At 40.8% G+C, this 20570-nt stretch overlaps 1 protein-coding gene across 2 annotated transcripts in view; it reads right to left on the bottom strand.

Moving 5' to 3' along the window:
• Window positions 1–7389, bottom strand: part of ST8SIA1 (ST8 alpha-N-acetyl-neuraminide alpha-2,8-sialyltransferase 1) — a 183400-nt gene extending 176011 nt beyond the window's left edge. For both annotated transcript variants that reach the window (XM_037846195.1, XM_037846196.1), the window contains exon 1: window positions 7133–7389. In XM_037846195.1, coding sequence (XP_037702123.1) covers window positions 7133–7368 — 236 coding nt within the window. In that variant the 5' untranslated portion in view covers window positions 7369–7389. The remainder of the gene's footprint in view (window positions 1–7132) is intronic.
• Window positions 7390–20570: the final 13181 nt, after the last annotated feature.

The raw sequence follows: 20570 nt of genomic DNA, 5'->3' as shown, positions 1-20570 counted from the left end.
TATTTTACCCATTTTTCATATGCCAAATCAAAGGCATACAGAAGCAGGCAACTTGTCCAAGGTCCCACAGCTCCTGATAGAACCAGGATCTAATTTAAAGCTAAAACATATTACCTCTCTTTTACTAGAAATCTATGAGCTGCATCACGAGAGATTTCATTGGTAACACATAGTCAGTGTCACTATTCAAGATGATTCAAAATTTTGTAAAAAGACAAATTGGCCATACCCTAATATTTATGTTGATTTAACTGGGCCAACTAGTTTCCTAAAACACTCTTCTCCAATACAAAGACTAATGAGCCCCCAAGTTGCAAAATGAACACTGTAATATCTCACTTGAGTATTGCTCATACAGTGTAAATCCAAGACACTGCAACCTCCTCCCTTTGCAAGGCAAAGAGCAAGAGTACAAATGAAGGCCCGTAAATCATATTGAAAAGTTATTATAAAGCCAACAAACAGCTACATAAAATGTTATATTTTCCTATCCTCCTCCCTGGACAAATATACCCACATAACAATCTAGAATGCCAGATTTGAATTTAAAATTCTCAAACTGCAGGAACTTTGGCACTGGCACATGGCAACACGGGTATGTCCACCCCAGGTACACATATGGACTCCCCAGTCTGATATTCAATCTCCTTCCACAGCCTCCTCATCCCATAAAGACTGTCCCTTGACCATCCCTTAGGTGTGCACAATGGTAGGGTAACCCAATCTCAGAAAAGGGGATGGGATAAACGCCCCACGCAGGCAGGCCATGGAATGAGCTTGGACCATTTGGGCAGGGAATTCCAGGGTCTAGAAGGGCCCCATAATGCCTTGTCCCATGGAGGAAGGGCAACGCCAAAGGACGATCACAGCAGGGCCACTGGAGACAGTTGCTTATAGTAAATATCCTAAGAGGTCTCCTCTTTCCAACCCTTCTCAAACAAGTCCTGCCTATCTATCAAAGTACAATTCATTATTGCTCTTCCAGGAAGCCCTTTCCAACTACTTGAGCCCGCAGAAACATCCCCATTCTCTAAATTGTCAAAGAATTTATATTCTTTAGTTTTCATACATAACTCTTTAGGGCATGATATTTTCTGGGTGCTTTTATTCCCGTCAAACAGGTTGGTTTTATTTCTCTAGGGCAGTGGCTCTCAACCAGGGGCAATTTTGCCCCTCAGCAGCCATTTCTCTAAGTATGGAGACATTTTTGGTTGTTACATTTAGTGGGTAGAGGCCAGAGATGCTGCTAAACATCCTACAATGCACAGGATAGCCCCTCACAAGAAAGAGTTACCCCACCCAAAATGTCAGTAGTGCCAAGACTGGAAAACTCTTCTCTAGGGGGAAGGACGCTTTGAGAATAGAAAATATGCCATTTACTCCACTGAATCCTCCATACTGCCAAGCAGAGTGCAAGACACACAGTAGGTTCTCATTAAATATTTGTTGATTGACTGACTGGCTCTCTGGTCCCACACATTTCTAAAATTTTCATTCACTCAATAATGTGACAAAAATTTCAATGTGCCAGGGACCATGATAGGCTCTTGGAATGCAAAGATAAATGAGACACAGTCGCTATACTCAAGGAGCTTAAAATTAGTGAAGGCAAGCAAATTAACAGATAATTTTAATGCATCATGATAAATATTTGTCACTACCAGATATTTATATATTTACCCATTTATTATCTATTCCTCTCTCACTAGTCTGTACGTTTCAAGAAAGTAAGAATTTTAAGTTAACTGCTATAGTCCCAGCATCTTCTATGGTAAGAGAGGTAGACACACAGTGGTGAGTGTTTTGGATAAATGAAGGAAATGCACTAATATGCACAAGATGTGAAGAAAACATAGAGAAGAAGATTCTATGGCAGCCTGGGAAGAAAGGAAGGTGTAAGGGAGCTGCCTTTAAGAGAGCTACACATGGATTGAGCACTAATTATATACCAGAAACTGTTCTAAGCCTATTAAGTGCATGAACTAATCTAATTCTCACAAGAATCCTACAAGGTACTCTATTTTACAGATAAGAAAATGGACAATAAAGGCTAGCTTGTTCAAGAACACAGCAAGTGGCAGAGTCAGGATTTGAGCACAGGCTAAGCTGACTTCAGAGTCTCTGCTCTTAACCACTATAATGCACAGTTTGGAGATGAGTAGGAATAGGCCAAGGGAAGGGCAAGCAGATGTGGCCTGGAAATAAGGACATTCCAGGCAGAGGGAAGGACACAAGCAAAGCCAATACAGCCTGGTCTATTTCAGAAATTACAATGATAACCAATATTACTAAAGCATAAAGAGGAAAACTGATGAAAGATGACACTGGAGAAGTAATCAGGGCCAGATCATAAGAGATATAGTCAGCAATGCCTTATTTATCCAAGAGTATCAGGGAACAAGCATGAGGTTTAGAATCAAATAGCTCTGGATGGGAATCCAAATTCCATCACTTTGTTAATGGACCTCTCTGAACCTCCATTTCCTCATCTACAGAACAAGTAACATAAGAGTCCCTACTTTGTAGAGTCGCTATGAGGACAAAGTTAGGCAATGTACATAAGCACTTTAGAACTGGGCCTGGTACATTTTATGTGATAAATGTTAATGATTTGTTTTTGCTTCCATGGTTACAATTAATGAGGTTTTCCCACATTCATAAACTTGCAGCATAACTGAAGCTTGTTTCTTAAAGCAGCAAACTCATTAAACTTTTTTCTTAAACTACTTTTAAAGTGAAATCTACATATCCCTAACTTAGAAACATCCCATTTATATCTCATATACACAGACAACTGCATCTTCCTACCATCCCTACTATCCTCCAGGCCATTCTGCTGTCATCAGGGCAGCTATAAAAATACTTGAAGCTTTTGACATCCTGAGGGTTCAGAAATAGAGAAAGAAAAGCTGCACAAAGCTAGAATTGCTTAGAGTAGTGGTTTGTTCAGAATTCGGGAAAGAAAAGAGGAACATAATCATTCAGAGTAATGGTTACCACCCAGTGGGTACACAGAAATTTCAAAACAACTACTTTCATGTGTCCCTCCCTCTCCCAAATCCCAAGTAACACCGACATGCCATCCAGCCAGGAGTTGCACAAAGCCCTTGAACACTTGATGTTTGTCCATGTGCATAAGCCACACTCTGAGGACATTTACCTCCCAGTCTATCTTTCTGCAGTGGTCTCCAGGAACACGACTTAATCACTTTCCATATAGGAAACCCACCAGGTACTTCAACAACTCCCTGCCTTGGCTTTTGCTTCCTGGAATATCCTTCTGCCCTTGGCTCATACACTATCACATGTTATCAAGGCTTAGTATAAACACCACCTCCTCTCTGAAGCCTTCTCTGATTCCCCTCCCTCCAGAGGAATTAAACATCATTTTCTCTGCACCTCCCCAGCCCTTACTTTATGCTCCTGTTGTTAGAACATTCATGTATTAAACAGAGATATGCAGCAGGCATCATTCTAGGTACTTTCTGCAATCTATCATGTAATTCTCACTACAAACTTGTAAGGTATCATTACAGACCCCATTTTACAAATGGGGAAACCGAAGGTCTGAGAGTTGAACTTACCAATTATCACACAACTAGAAAGTGATGCAGTCCAAATTCCAACCGGGGTCCAGCCAACAGCTCACAAGTCCATAAGCATTTCACTCTGTTATGCCATTTCCCTTTTACATCCCTATTTCAAGTTAGTTAATTATTATACATATATGTCTTTCCCATGGGATTATGGAAATTCCTTGATGATGGAGAACTGGGCATGTTCATCTTTATAAGTGTGGATCAAAATTTATCCATTTATATAAGACTGTTATGATGATAAAAATGAGACAATACATAGAAAGCACTTAGCATAGTGCCAAGCAGATAATAAGCATCTGATAATTTGTTGTTATTGCTGTGGTTATCATGTCAAGAGCCTTGCACATAAACTGTGAGCTGCGGGTAATCCCTGAAGAACAAAGCAAATGGGCAGGGCCCATGGGAGAGGCAATGCTCCTTAGTTTTGGCATTTTCCCACACCACTTGACTACTCAATCAGAGATAATAAGAGTTAAGAAAGCTCCTGTCATACAACCAACTGATTTCTTTACCTTTCTATTCATGTGAGCTATACGAAAACTTCCTACTAGGTTCAAAAATCTTTCAGCTTTGTTAATTTTTCACTGCCCTTTCCTGTGCAGTTTGCCAAGGTTCCCCTCTGTGCTAGGAGAAGAAAAAAATTACAAAAGTAATTAGAAACAGAAAGCAAAATAAAAACCAAAATTCTTGTGCTTATAAACATAATGAAACACTTTCTTTTACTTTCATGGCATTTAAGTACTTTAAATCATAGTATTTATTTACTCATTTGTTTTTGTCTGTGAACCCAAAGTAGGAGATAAGCTCTCTACGGGCAGATAAACTGTCTGTCCTGTTCTCTGCTCTCCCCCACCTCCCCTCCACTCAGGGCTTCAAACATATCTGGCAAATAGTAGTCACTCATTAAATGTTGGTTAATTAACTGATTACAAATATTTGTTTGTATGTATGTGTATATACACACATATTTGTACAAATATATGGACATCATTCCATGGCTCATGAATAAATGTGAACATATCCCCACAAATATGTCCATGGTTGTACATTAGCATATATATATACACACATATATTTGTATTTATGCAAAAGAGTTTCAGACTAGAGAAACAGAAATCCCTTTTATGCCAAATTTGAGTCTCAACATAAAGAGGCTCTCCGGCTGACCTAAAATTTAACAAACATACTGCTGCCCACATACTAACAATGCATATGTTTAAAAAACAGATTTTATTAAACACACAGAGTGAAAAAAGAAGGCTCTTTTAACAAACTATGAAACTTTTACTGTCTTTTAAAAATCCCCATCCTTGTTAATTTAAGTGCACTGGGTGGGTAGTAGGAGGGGGATACCACTAATATTTTTCTGCAACTTTGGCAAGTGAAACATTCTAAGTTCTTATGGACTTATTTAAGTTGTAACATACACAGAAAAGCATCATTTAGAGCAATTATAATAACAACCATTTATTGGGCACACAATGTGTCAGATACTTGACATCAGTTACTTTATCTAAACCTTATAACAAAACTGCAAGGTAGATGCTATTATTCCATTTTATAAATAAGGAAGAAAAGATTCTTCTTACAAAACTCAAAGAGATTGAGTTACTCAACAAAGATACTCTGCTGTTTATTTCATAATGGTACAGTCTGTTTAAAAATTCAGGATTCTACTCTGAAGCCCAACTTCTTTTCAATAAACAATGGTGCCTCTTACACAATTTTACATATACTAACTTTGAAGCATATGTGTTTAGGTAGTTTTTATAATATGGATTCTAATAAGCAATTCTCTGCATACAGAGACAAATGACAGTCAAACACACTGAAGATTATTCCAAGCTACAGATAGCAAGGAACACGTCTCAAAAATGATCAGCCCGTGTTTCTCATAATATGAAGCGTTTTCCACTTGACTGTGTCCTCCAAAAAGAAATCTATTCTCTAACAGAGCTTCATTATTCCTATATAAAAAATGGACTCTTTCATTGCAAACCAATAGGAAGTTCTTAACTCATTTCCCTATATTACTTGCAATGAAAGTGCTTTCTGTCTTTAGAGAAAAGAATTGCTGGATGCTATGCCTTTTGGGTGCTTTTGAGTCCAACAATCCAAACAGTGAAGGTGTAACAAAATTAACCCTTTTGTACTTCTAAGGGGATCAGGATTACTTTTAAACTTGGTAGAATTCTAAAAAGAGAGAGATGAGAAAAGCCTTCCCTTCCAGTTTAAAGGAGAAATCAGCTGCCTTCTTCTGAAACAAAACTATCTCTGACCTTCCTTTCTGGAGCAGGCCTGAGAAGAGGAAGACAACCATATTTTTAAAAAGTTTTTTTGCTTTTATTTTTTTTAATTTATAGATGTTTCTGAACATTTGTAACTAAGAGCAGTGAAGAATGATAAAGTTGGCTCTCCCTTGCCCATACACTGCTTGGAAAGATTCCATCCAGAGCCGAGGAAAGCACTCCCCAACCAGACACCACTGACTGCAGCATTCACAGCCCAAAGGGTTGAAGGTGAAAGCCACACATCCCAGCGGTGGAAGTGCCTGGTGTGTCTCCTCAAAAGGCCAAGGGAGCCTGAGGGAAAGGGAAAGCAAGGTCTGCCTTCCTTCCAGTCTAACTAAACAACACCTGCCTCCAGAAACTTATTTTTAGACAAATTGAAATACCCAGAAAGGAAGTAAAACAACCTCTGAGTGATCCTCAGAGTTTTGATTTCCAACCTGATTTTAGTTTTTTGCTTTCTGATTTCAAGTACATACCTAAAGCACATTCCCATCCTCCAGGAGAAAACATCCACAGTAAGAAAAAGAAAAGATCTGAATGCTCTGGGGCTTTGCATGATGAAGTTCCAGCTCTTACACTTCAAAGGTACATGACCTTGGACATGTAACTCATTCTTCTAAAGATTCAGTTTGTAGTCGGTAAAATGGGGATAATAATATCTGTCATTGGAAAGTTGCTGAGACGTCGACATAAATGGACAGTACCCGGTGCCTAGTAGGACATCATCAGTAAGTGCTGTGTGTTGGCTGTGGGTTCACGACGCAAAGCAGCGAGATCCCGGCTGGGTGTCCATGTTTTAATTTCACTGCCCAAGACTTGCCAGCCCATCACCTCTCTCATTCGTGATTTATGTTACCAACCGGTCACCTAACCTCAGGAAGACGCCTCTTACCTGCTTCTAGTTCTCTATAGCTTCGAACGTCTGCAGAGCCCAAGAAATAAATTCTCATTAGTACAAAGGACTAAGTTATCCTGCATCTTCCTTGCTACCGGTTATTTAACCAAATAGTTAAATGCAACTAAGGATTGGGAAGAAATGCGTAAAGGCTTTACATGGGAAAAGCGGGTGTCTGCACATCTTTTAGGACGAGGGATGGGGAAGGAAGCCGAACTAAAGTCTCCAGGTTGGCAGTGGCAAAGAAAGGAGATAAGAAAAGGACTGGATGGAAAAGACGTCTCCAAGAGGCGGTGCGCCAGGGAGGAAAGGAAGCGAGCGGGGAGGAGCCGGGAGGGTAAGGGTACCTGAAAACTCTGGCGGCTGTCTGGTTCCTCCTCCACGCCGTGCCCTGTTGCAGCACACCCTGAACAATCTCCTTCTCGTTGGGCAGCCGGTAGACCGGGAATATGTAAAGCCAACAGAGGACCACGACGCAGAGGGCACTGGCTCCCACCGGCAGTCGGGTCCGCGGGAACTTCCACGCCAGTAGTGCCATGACCCCTCTAGACGTGTGTAGCCGGGTCTGCCCACAGGGGCTCATCGCAGCCCCAGGGTTCCGGGGGACGAGGGCCAGAGCCTCAGCACGACACTTCGGGAAGTGGCAGCTGAGAGTTCCCCCACCGCCGGCCCCCCATGCACACGCAACCTTTCGTTTCCTTGCTTCCACACGCACTCACGCTTCTTCGGCCCCCACGGCCCAAAAGTCAACGCAAGGATTTTTACAATGCAACTTTTTCAAGGATTACGTTCTAGGAGAAGTGGCCGGGGGGCAAATCACAAGCTATGACCATGGTCGCTCTTCCTGCAGAAGGCAGGCGCTTGGGTCTCTGAGTGCCCGGAGAGTGGCGGCCGTGTCGCTCCCGCGGGTTCTGCAGCATCACGGTCGCCCTCGGAGTGCGTCGGGGAAGAGACTGGGCTTCCTCCCAGACATTTGGTCCGCGGCGTCCCTTTAGAGCGCTGCTCCTTCGCCCTTCGCCTCCTTTCCGCGTCTCCCGCGCTGCTGCGCCTCCAGGTACCCCACCCCCCCACCCCCGACGCGCCCTCCGCGCCGCGCCAAGTCCTTGGAAATTTCCACGGTGGCCCGGGACCGCGATCCTGCGGCGGGATTCTCCGCCTCGCCCACCAGGAACCTCGCTCCCCACCCCTCCCGAAGAATAAAAGAACTCGCTCTCATCAGTTAATTCAGCGGCGCGCCACAGCCTTCCGCTGCGCCCCGGACTTCGCAGACAAACGCCCGGGGATTGGTGGAAATCACGTTCTCCCCCTCCTTCCCCCGTCAGCAAAACTGCCTCCTTCGACCGGTTTAGATCCGCGACGCTCAGCCAGAGCGCGCACCCCTCTCTTCTTCTCTTGTTCTCTGGAGATAGAAGCAGACAATACAAAATAACACACACACACGCACACACACCAAAATATAAATCCCTGAGTAGGGCAGCAGCTGGCTGATACCCTAACCCTTGGACACGCAGCCGGCGCGCCCGGGTTGTCACTCTGTCGTCTTCACCCACGTCTTTCTCTAACTGATTGGTTATTAACCCTCAGTGGGGCGCGAAGAGGCCAGCGGGGAGTTATTCCCCACAGGTCCTCCACCCCCATTGCGGGTCTGCGAGCCGCAGCTCCAGCCGACACCCGGGCACGCGTGCACACGCGCACACACACACACACACACACACACACACACACACACACTCCCACACGCCGACGCGCACGTGCGCGCAGGCGCGCGTACGAGGGGGCGCGCTCACACAAGGGTCCTCCGCCTCGCGTGGCAAAGCACTGCTACGTCCAGATGTGCAGGCAGCTGGTGCCCAAGAACCAAGAGCCCCGAACATCGTAAGGCCTGGGAGGCGCATTTGCCTCCTGCGCCTTTTAGATGAAGGGTTCGTTTGTTCTGAGACGTCTTCCTCGCTCCCGGCAACAAGCTTATCGCCGTCCCGACCTTGGAAAAGCGCCACCCGCCCAGCTTTGCGGAACCGAGGGCGCCGCCGTTGCCATTTCTGCTTGTCCCGGAGGCAGACGCAACGCTCGGGTACCTCCTAGCGGTTGCCTAGTATATTTGCTTCAGCGTCCCGTCAAGTATGAAGTGTGCAAGGACAAGGAAATCCGACAGGTCACCTTAGTCATCACGAAACCAAAACTCAAGGCCACAGCTTGATTTGCTCAGCCAACCGGGCTGCAGCGCCTGGGGCAACCTAACCTGGCCGCTACTGCTACTATCCAGCGTCTTTCTCCTAGGTATTATTGAGAGTGGAACTTGAGAAGTTGGTGGGAAGTTATTTACCAAAACGAAGTAGAATGTCAAAGGACCACTGCAGTCTCATTCTACCAACTCCACTGCCCTTTACCTGCAGGCATGCCCCACAAATCAATGCCCTTCTTAAGTAAATCAGTAGAGACGGGAAACCGTGAAATCCCAAAGTTACCTTTTACCACAGTGGAGCTGAGTAAGGATTCTTTAAAAGATTAACTGAAGACCATCAATGCAACCAGCCATCCCTCTTCTGTTTTTGGGTTTGGTGGGGAGGGGGAGAGTTTTAAGTAGCTAAAACAATAAACAAAAATAAGGCATAGTGCAGTTATAGAGGGCTATGGAAGTGTTTCTCCATGGAATATAAAAAACATCAAAGTTTTTTGCCTTAAAATGAGACTTCTCTGTGATGCAATGTACCTTTTTCCTTCTTCTGAAAACTAAGATTCTCCTACCCTTGTGGCCTTTGCCTCACACTATAATCCGTCCTTATTCCTTGCATTTTCTCAGCATGCACACTGGACCCATCAAGCTATTCCCCTCACCCTTTCAGGTCACATAGGACTAGCCTCTGTCACATGTTACGAACCATGTTGTCCCTGCATGGAATGCATTTTTTTTAACCTCCTATACAAATCCAACTCATCATTTTAGGCCAAAACCTGGTGCTAGGAATTCCTTACTCAATAATATGTTTCCAGAGTACCTAAAACACTGGGTTTCATGGAATAGGAACTCAATAAGTGTTTGGGGTTTCCACTCCTGTTCTCTGAATGCCTTGACTATTTGCTGGCTTTAACAGATGGTTAAACACTTAAACACATCACCTTGTGCTGCTAGTATTTTTCATATGGAAGTTTATCTCATCAACTGGGCAGTAAGAGTATTTGTTCTCATATATCAAATGAAAAGCCTGCACTATCATCTGAATTAGAACTCCACATGACAGGTCTGGGGGATGAGCAGGAACAATATTTTCCTTCAGGTACCAAATCAGGAATGAGCACATATATTCTCAACAAATAATTGCTGCTTGATTGTTTAATGAGGGCTTCAAATTTATTCAGGCTGTTGCTGAGACAGCACTGTTTAAATTTAAGTATAAACTACCTATTTTAATGTTTTAAATAAAATATTTTAACTGATATTGACCTTATTTGTTTATGTGACTTTTAGAAGGTAAGGCTTAGATACCCTTTTATATTTCTAAAACTTAGTACACTTAGAGGACACAAACAGCATTTGCTAAGAAACTAAATCACTTTTAAATCCTTGTCGATGTTTGAAAAAAAAGTACAGAGGTTGGGGGACCAGTAGAATGAGCCCTACCTTTAGACAAACCTGGGTCAATTTCCATCACTACCACTTATTAGTTAAGGATCTTGGTCAGTTAACTAAATTCTGAATTTTGTTTTTCCCATCTTTAAAATGATAATGGTAATGGTCACTTCATTATTATGGATACTCTAAATGGTCAGCAGCAGCAAGGCATGACTGCTTTTTACTGGTGCCCTCAATCTTCTTTTAGAAGAGTAATGTGAAAGTAGAAGGCAAAGTGTTTTAACATATTTAGTCCTAACTACCAAAGGCAATAATTATGGCATAATGCCCTCTTATTAAGTACAGTATTATCACTAGCTTGTCTACCATAACCACTCACCAGCTCATAAAAAGTCTTGCAGCATCTAGTAGCCTTGATTTTTTGAAGATGATTGTATAACAATGTGGCTTACACAGTGTGAGTGTGTGACTGTGAAAACCTTGTGGCTCACACTCCGTTTATCAGTGTATGGACAGGGAACAAAAATTAAATTAATAATAGGGGGGATGGGGAGATAGGATGTTTTGGTTGTTCTTGTACTTTTATTCGTGTTTTTAATTTTTTATTTTTTTATTTTCATTTTACTATTTTTTTGGAGTAATGAAAATATTCAAAAGTTGATTTTGGTGATGAATGGACAACTATATGATGGTACTGTGAACAACTGATTGTACACTGTGGATGACTGTAGGGTATGTGAGTATATCTCAATGAAACCAAATTTTAAAAAAAAAAGAAGTCTTACAGCACCAAAGGCTTTTCCCGCAGGTCTTTGGCAAACTCCTGAACCGGTAAATATGACATGCAAAACTAATTTCTACCATAGTTAACTTTGATGAGTCTTTGTGTCATCAGAGAGAGTTATAGTGGAAGCCAATATAAGAGATGGAAATACTACAGAATTAAAGCAATGGAGAGGAGGGGCAAAGGGGCACCTCTCATTGAGAAGTAGAGAAAACCAGGGTGGAGAAATACGGTCAGAGTGAATGGGATGCAAGCAATTCAACAAACTAGCTTGGATGCCAATGTGTGTGAAGACACATAGTCACACAGAAGTCTCTCATTAAAAGGATAAACAGACTTGCCAATGATTCGAGATAAAAATTTCAAAAAGGTCATCCTTCCTTTGGTCTCTGCTCAAGTTCTTGTCAAAATGATTTAGCATGGAAAGACAAAAACATAAAAGCATGCTATTTTACAACCAGCTATCACACCAAGACATATAAGGTTGTAGATTATTAAGAAAGGCCCTGAATATAGTTTATCTGAATAAACACAGGTGCTTATCTCCACTCCCCTTTGTGACCTCACTAAAAGGACAGTAGAAGAGTAAAGGAGCATAAACTCTCAAGAACAAGAGAAAAGGAGGGATACAAAAGCAGACAAATAGTGTCAAAAAAGTTCTCAAGCAGGAAAGCAATTGAACAAGTAATAGTTGATTTATCAGACTGGAGAAAGCTCTAGACCTTCAAGTGGTTGTGTGTGTAAGTGTGTGTGTGTGCATTTGGACACAGGGTAGGAGAGTATAGAGAGAATCTAACAAGAGTAAGGCTAATTTGGAAGGAAGGTTCATAAATTAGGGGAACCCCGTGCCTCTGGAGGTGGAGGTGATGGATGACACTGAATTTAGAGATGTTTGAAAGTCTTTAAAGAAGCAGTGAAGCCTCTAGCTCTTGTCCTCAAATCTAGTTTAATGCAAGAGGTTAACTCTCCAGAAAGATTGACCAGCACAAAGAATAAGTCCTACAGATACTGATGTGAGGGAGGTCTCCAATCAAACAGCCATGCCCTTGCCTAACACCTACAAAAGGGTAAAGTCTACTAGTAGATAAGCTCTACTCATACAAACAGAGTTTCTTAGCATCTTTCTAAGGCCTCCTTCTTAAGTAGGCATGGAAAGTAAAGATCCCAGATATTTGAAGAGAGTCTCAACATGAAAGCAGAAATAAAACAAGCAAGCAAATAAAAAATGAAAGCAAAACCAAGAAATCGAAGAGGAGGGGAGAAAACATAATGCAGAAAACAAGAAATCTTCAATTAAAAATTTTGATTAATAAATATCTTTACATGGATAAGACATGAGCCTTGAAGCAAGAAAAAAGGGAACTTTCAGATGGTCAAAAATAAAGCCTTTAAACATAGAAATATAGTAACAAAATATGTAAAACAATTCATAGAAGGGTTAAAATACAAAATTGAGGAACTCTCACAGAAAGTAGGCCAGAAGATGAAAAACAAATAAATTACAGACTCCAAACGATAAACATTCAAATAATAGGAATTTCCACCCCACTACACTTCTCTCCTCCCCACCCATCAGAAAAAAAAATAGGAGAAAACTTCCAAAGACATACTCAAAACAAGCAAACAAACAAAAGGCCAAAATCTAGAGGGTTCATTAAGGATTCAGTATCATGAATATAAAAGACCCAAGCCAAGGTATATCACAGTGAAATTTTAGAAAAGAAGGAATAGAAAATCCTAAAAGCTCCTGATCCCCACCAAATTCATATAATAAGGATTAGAAATCAAATTGCATTAGATGTCTCAATAGCAACACTGGAAACTAGAAGAAAATGGAGTTGAGCCATCAAAATACCAAAATACTTAGGGAAAATTATTTCCAACCTAGAATTCTATACCCAACCAAAATATGATTCATGAAGATAGAATTAATATATTTTCACATGCAAAGTTTTAAAAATTTTACTCCAATGCACTCTTTCCTGGGAAAATACTGGAGATATGCCACTAAAATAAGAGATTTGCCAGGAAAAAGGAAGACAGAGATCCAGAAAACCAGGACTCTTATGCAAGATAGACAAAGGGAATTCCCAGGAAAAGAGATGTATCTAAAAATCAACCAATAATTTTCTATTTTAGCTCAGACATACTAAGAGCTCAGAAGTCATTACTCCCCTCCCATCTTTACAAGTAAAAATGCTGGAGAAACTAAAAATCAAGAACTTTTCTTGAACCCATTGGAGAACTGAGGTCACAGAGCAAAATGCCACCCCCAAATTTAGAGAAACGCAAATCCAGAGAGTCAGAGCTGAGATCTGCTTACCTGGAGCAGAAACTTCTGGAGTCATAAACTGGTAGGACTACTTAACCAGTAATTTTGATTATTCCTGGAGGAATCCCATCTGAAGGAAGGGCATTTCTCCCACTTCATTTCTCTCTGGCCTTCCTGTCTCACCTAAAGGGGACAGGAGGCGAAGGAAAACTTGCAAAGTTTATAGTCCAGGGATATAGGCCCACTAAAAGACTGAGATTTAATCATAAGGTGTGCTGGTTTGAATGTATTATGTCCCCTAGAAAAAGCCATATTCTTTGATGTTTGATGTAATCTTGTGGGGCAGACATATTAGTGGGGATTAAGTTGGAACATTTGGATTAGGTTGTTTGCATGGAAATGCGCCCCACCCAACTGTAGATGATAACTCTGATGAGATATTTCCATGGAGGTGTGGCTCCACCCATTCATGGTTGGCCTTGATCAGTGGAGCTATATAAATGAGCTGATGGGTAGAGGGAACTCAGTGCAGCTGTGAGTGACATTTTGAAGAGGAGCTATAGCCAAGAGGGACACTTTGAAGAAAGCACAAGAGCTGCAGATGAGAGACAGTTTAAAGATGGCCATTGAAAGCAGACTCTTGCTCTGGAGGAGCTAAGAGAGGACAAATGCCCCAAGTGCAACTAAGAATGACATTCTTGAGGAACTGCAGCCTAGAAAGGAAAGTCCTAGAAGAAAGCCATTTTGAAACCAGAACTTTGGAACAGACACCAGCCACATGCCTTCCCAGCTAACAGCGGTTTTCCAGACACCATTGGCCATCCTCCAGTGAAGGCACCTGATTGTTGTTGTGTTACCTTGGACACTTGATGGCCTTAAGACTGTAATTGTGTAACCAAATAAACTCCCTTTTATAAAAGCCAATCCATTTCTGGTGTTTTGCATTCCGGCAGCATTAACAAACTAGAACATAAGGTTACAGAACATTCCCCTTCCTCCATATCTTACCACCTCACCAATAGGATTCCAGAATAAGAACAATGGATTAGAGACGAAAGAGCTGCAAGAAGCATATTCTCCCTGAGTCAAAGTATCTAGGGAAGCCCAAACTCAACAGGGAAGCCAAAACACTGACCCTAGAGAAATCTGAACCCTTTGGTACTTCCAACCCACAGCAAATACAGACCAATTCCTAGCCAAATTAACATAAAACGTTAACACTGACAGTCTATTTACCTCAGTTCCTATGACCTCATATGTACAATTTTCCACAAAAAATTAGAAGGGATACCAAAAAGGCAAGAAAGAAACACAGTCTGAAGAGACAAAGCAAGCATCACAACCAGACCCAGATATGACACAGTTACTGGAATTAGACGGGGAATTTAAAATAACTGTGATTAATATGTTAAGGTAGCTAATGGAAAAAGAAGACAACATGAAAGAACAGATATGTAATGTAAGCAGTGAGTCTGAAACTCTGTGAAAGAATCAAAAGGAAATGCCAGAAATCAAAAACCTAAAATAGAACTGAAGAATATCTTCAGTGGGCTCATCAGTGACTGGACATGGCTGAGTAAGTGAGCTTGAAGATAGGTCAATAAAAACTTCCCAAGCTGAAATGCAAGGAAAAGAAAGAATAAAACAAAAACAAAAACAAATCAGAGAAATCCAAAAACTGTGGAACAATTTCAAAAGGTGTAATATGCAAGTAATTACAATGCCAGAAGGAGAAAAAGAAGAGAACAGAGCAGAACAAATATTTGAATAATGGCTGAGAATTTTCCAAAATTAATACAGACACTAAATCATAGACCCAAAAAACTCAGAAAGCACCAAGCAAAATAAACACAAAATAGCTGCACCTAGGCAAATCATATTCAAACTCAGAATTAAAGACAAAGAGAATATCAGAAAGAAGCCAGAGAGAGGGTTGGGAATACTTTACCTATAGAGGAATAAGGATAAGAATTACAGTAGGCTTGCAGTAAATATTTAATTGGTTCATTTAAATAATATAATTCAGTTGATAAATTACTTATTTATTGATTTAATTTAATTTAGGAGATAAAATTGATCAGAGTTGGAGATGAATTTGAACACAGACATGAAGGAGATGAGCATTTTGAGGGTAAATCATAGTTTCTGAATAAAAAATAAAAAAGTTTATTCTTCAAGTCATCAACACTAGAAAAGAAGTACGTTGGGTCTGAGGGCATGAGTTTGGTTTTGGACATGTGGATTTGATATGCCTTTGAGATATCCAAGAAGAAATATCACCTAGGCAGAAAGATATTGTTTCTGGAGCTCAGAGGAGAGGTTTGGACATAATAAATATTTGGAAATCATGGACCTATAGATAGAGGCATAGATGAAAGAAAATGCAGGGAGAAGAGAAGAGTGTTAGGATTGAACAATGAATATCCAACATACAAGTGGCCAAGTAGAAGAGAATGTCTGTATAAAGGATTTAGAAAAGGCTTGAGCCAAGATGTAAAATTAAAACTCAGGGACTATGGAGTGACAGAAGGCTACGAAATAAAGAGTTTACTGGGTTATGTGCAGAAAGAATGAAGCTTCGATGAATTATCCCATTGTTCCAGTTTGGCTAATGCTACCTTTTCGCAAAACACCAGAAATGTATCGGCTTTTATAAAGGGGGTTTACTTGGTTACAAAGTTACAGTCTTAAGGCTAGAAAGCGTCCTTAACAACAATTGGGTACCTTCACTGGAGAATGGCCAATGGTATCCGGAAAACCTCTGTTAGCTGGGAAGGCACATGGCTGGTTTCTGCTCCAGAGTTCTGGTTTCAAAACGGCTTTCTCCCAGGACATTCCTCTCTAGGCTGCAGTTCCTCAAAAATGTCACTCTTAGTTGCTCTTGGGGGCGTTTTTCCTCTCTTAGCTTCTCCAGAGCAGAAGTCTGCTTTCAATGGCCATCTTCAAACTGTCTCTCATCTGCAGCTCCTCTCTCAGCTCCTTGTGGTCTTCAACGTGTCCTTCTTGGCTGTAGCAAGATCGCTCCTTCTGTCTGAGCTTATACAGTGCTCTAATAAACTAATCACGGCCCATGCTGAATGGGCGGGACCACACCTCCATGAAAATTTTCCAATGAAAGATCTCATCCACAGTTGAATGATCACATCTCCACAGAAACATCCAATCAAAAGTCTCCAACCCAATCAACACCAATAAGTTTCCTGCCCACACAAGACTGCATCAAAGATAATGGTGTTTCAGGGGGACATAATACATCCAAACCAGCACACCCATCTAATCAACAGCTAAATTCTGTCAATTCTTTCTTTATTATCTTTTTAGAATCCAATTTTCCCTTTTTAATGCACCTACCATCATCCCAATTCTGCTTCTGATTTTCATTCATCTCCTAACATTTTTCTTGCCTGCAGTCCTTCCACCCCAGCCATTCTGTATACCACTGCTATATTTATCTTTCTAAGGAACTTTTTTATTCATATCATTCTGCAGTTGAGCAATGATTCCGAATTGCCTATACATAAGTGGCTAATATCCATAGTCTAGCATTCAAAACATCACACAATCTCACCAACCGTTTTTCCCAGCCTTATATCCCCATGAAAACAATTGCCTCCAACCAAATCATTCTACTCTGTGACCCCAGCTCCCTTGTGCCTGCTTCATTCATATGTGTCCTTTTATTGGAAATTGTCCCACTTCCTCTGCATACCCAGATCTCACCCAAATCAAAATCTCATCCTTTCAATGGATGTCTATGTTCCTCACAACATTCCAGGCCATGACTGTCTCTTCCCTTGTTATTTTATGCCAATGCCTATGAACTGTTTTCAGCAATGAATAAAAAACTATTGCAGCATGGTCTGAATTTTCATTTTGTTTTCTTATCAGCATATGAGATTTTCATGATTTACTTTCTCAGTTAGAATTTAAACTACTTAAGAGCAGGCACCAATCAAATACAAATGTTTATTGGCCATCTGTTAAGGCCAGCCATATGGTAGATGTAAAGATTCAGCTATGAAGGAGACAGATACAGTCCCAGCCCACACAGTCAATGTCATGATTCTTTTTAGCACCAGTCTTTTGTGTTAATGGAGATAAAACTGTATTCAGTGAGTACACTTATCCATAATTTCTGCTAGTATCATAAAACATACTTTTTGTGTTGAACAAGAAGATCATGGAACATGAAAAAAAAGTTTATTGAGACAAGCATGTATCCCCATATTTTCAAGCTAAAGCAAAGAAATTCCCTCCCATTTAATACACAAATACTTTTGCTGCTGTCAGTAAGCATATCCAGAAACAAACTTGTATTGAATGTTGTTCAGGAGGTTTTATCAAAGGACAATGTTCAAATAAATCCTTCATGTATCTTTGATAAGACCCAGTGGACATAAATGCTCACACCCTCTGTCATGATATTTATTTTATTCTAAATGTCAATACGTACACTATTCTAAAGTCCACCCACAGGTTTTTGGGTCACAGGTTTCTTCCTTCTAAAATCAGACAGGTACAATTGATAATCTTGAAGATGCCTTCAGCCATACAATTCTATGATTATACTTATATACATACCCACACAGAGTTACCATCAAAGTGGTAAATGTAATATAGAAGAGAAATAAAGGGAAAAAAAAAAACAGTCCTTTAATTGCATGGGCAAAGCGTCCAGGATGGGGATTCAGCTGTAGTTAATGCATACTAGAACCACCACCTGGCCACTTATTGACAGGCTTGCCTGGGTACAAATGGAGCATCAAAACTTAACTTGATTGCTCTGGTTATATATTTGGTTTTTAAAATCTCTTTTAGACAAGATGATATATTTAAAATATCAAAACCTGGCAAAACCTATTGTTCCTATAGCTCTACCCACAGGAAAAAATAGCAATCCTGCATCATTAGAAGAATAAGAAGCCTATTCCCAAGTTTCTCAAACTTTAATGTGCATATAATTCAGCTGGGGATCTTGTTAAAATACAGATTCTGATTCAGAAGGTTTGCAGAATGGCATGCTATTCTGCATGATGAGCAATGATTCTTAATTTGCCCAAATCTGACCAATTAGTACCATGGAGAATATAAGTATGTTTTTAATTTGTGGCACTGTGAATGTAAACTAAGGTGAAGAACTTACAAGTGACATCTTGCCTTGGTTTAGGCTGGCCATGGGTTTCCCATGATTGTACCCCTCTGGCCTGAGCCTCTATTATAACTGAACCCTGCCCTTTAAGTATAACTATCGCAAGCAACAGATCAAGATTTCTGCCAAACCCAGAGATATTGGCAAGCCTTATCTTCTATCAGTTTAGTAATATGCAAAGTCCATACATATGTTGCTTCATTACCTTTCCAGAACAACTGTCAAGCCTTTGGCAATTCCTCCAGTTGTCCTTATCTAGGTTAACAGATCTTTCCTATCCAAAAGAGCTATCTCCACTTGTCTCAACATATCAAGGCCAATTCCCAAGATCCACAATGGGTATAGTGGGTGCTAAGACCCTCTTAGCATACTGCAGCCAGCATTGGTTAAGGTAAAATAAATGTTGCCACTGTAGGCTTACAGTTTGGGTAGAATTCAAGAATTGTGATAGTTGAGCCTATGCAATTCCTAGGTGCAGTTCATTTTGAGTAAGCCATGAAACTTCCCCAAATTGTCCTTTTTGAAGTTCCAAGGATAAATCATCAGTGATAGATGATAATCATATCAAGTCCATATTCACTTTCTTGGGCTCAATCCTGATTCAATGAAGAAAGACTTATATAGCACTGTATCTGCATTCACATCTGCTATTGTCAAAAGAGAAAAGGAGACTCTGACACACAAAGCAGGCAACAATTCAACAAGCCATCTCCCATCATACACAGTTTCCTTAACAGGCTGTTACTTTGGTTTACGGCAATGTATGATATCATCTACAGATGCCAAATCTACAGTACATCCTCCGGTTCAAAGACAGGTTACAAAAGAATCAAGTGATAAGCATAATCAACACAATACAATCCAAATGGCAATTGCAATCGGCTCTTATTCAAGTGAATCATCAAGGGATACTGTTTACTCTCTTTTCTCCGAATCTCCCAAGTCTAGTCTTCAGGATGAATTTTACAGTATGGCTTCAATCCAGTTCTCCTTCTCAGGGGAAAACAAAACTGGGGGCTTTGCCTACCATTGGCATGACTCAACTCCACATCTAGAGAAACAGTTAAAAGTAGTATTCTCTTGCTCTGAAAGGTCATTTCAAGAAAAGAGCGATGGTACCCTTTCCTAGCATTGTTAACTGATTACTTGCTCCCTTTCCCTCTGCCACAATTTCCACTTGTTTCCATTTATTACCCAGTTCCAGTCTTCCTACATAGAAGTGTCTGCCTTATTACATGGCAGGTAGTAGGAATATCCTTGCCAGAGTATCTCTTTTGTCCATGTCAGGAAAGAGGATTAGAGTTAGAAAGGTTAAAGATGATGGGACTATTTCTATCACTAGGCAGTGAGGCAGCACTATGATGAGGCTGTCCATTTCACTGTTCTCTTAAAAACTAAGTCAAGTTCAGAGAAATTAAAATAGTGTCTTGAATACTGTCTCCCTCTTCCAAATGCTCAAGGGAAATCCCAGATCCAGGACATCTGGATGCAGGAAAACAAAGAAAATTTTCATGATATAGGAAAAAGACAGAATTATTGTGATTTGTTATAGCTCCCACTCTCCTTGCTTCCCACCTCCACATTCCAGAAACCTTTCCAAAAGTCCCCCCCCCCCTTTAGTCCCCATATATCCAGATGAAATCCATATTCATCAAAATGAATCAGCCATCCTTTCCTGCCCTATCATCTCCCAGGTTTATTCATAGGTGTTTTAACTGCTCTCTCCAATTCTCAACCAAACTGCTGCTCTGTGTGTGGTCAGGAATCTAAGCCCACACAATATTACTTTTTTTTAGTCTATTTTTGGCTGCTGTGAGATGCATAATTTGGTCCAATAAAATGTGATCTGGAGACCAGTTTGTGCATAATCTTGTCTTTCATACTTTAAATGGTATTCTCAGGCATTGCTTGCATCACTGGATAAGCACAGATTAAGTAGATTCCATCTCGATTCCAGGCAGGACTTATATGAAGCCACCTGGGTCTACTACTTACAGTCTGATGTATCC

This window comes from Choloepus didactylus, chromosome 8 (genome assembly GCF_015220235.1).
Source record: "Choloepus didactylus isolate mChoDid1 chromosome 8, mChoDid1.pri, whole genome shotgun sequence".
Taxonomy (NCBI): domain Eukaryota; kingdom Metazoa; phylum Chordata; class Mammalia; order Pilosa; family Megalonychidae; genus Choloepus; species Choloepus didactylus.
The sequence above is the reverse complement of the archived record's forward strand: the minus strand, read 5'-3'. Positions and strand labels throughout refer to the sequence as shown.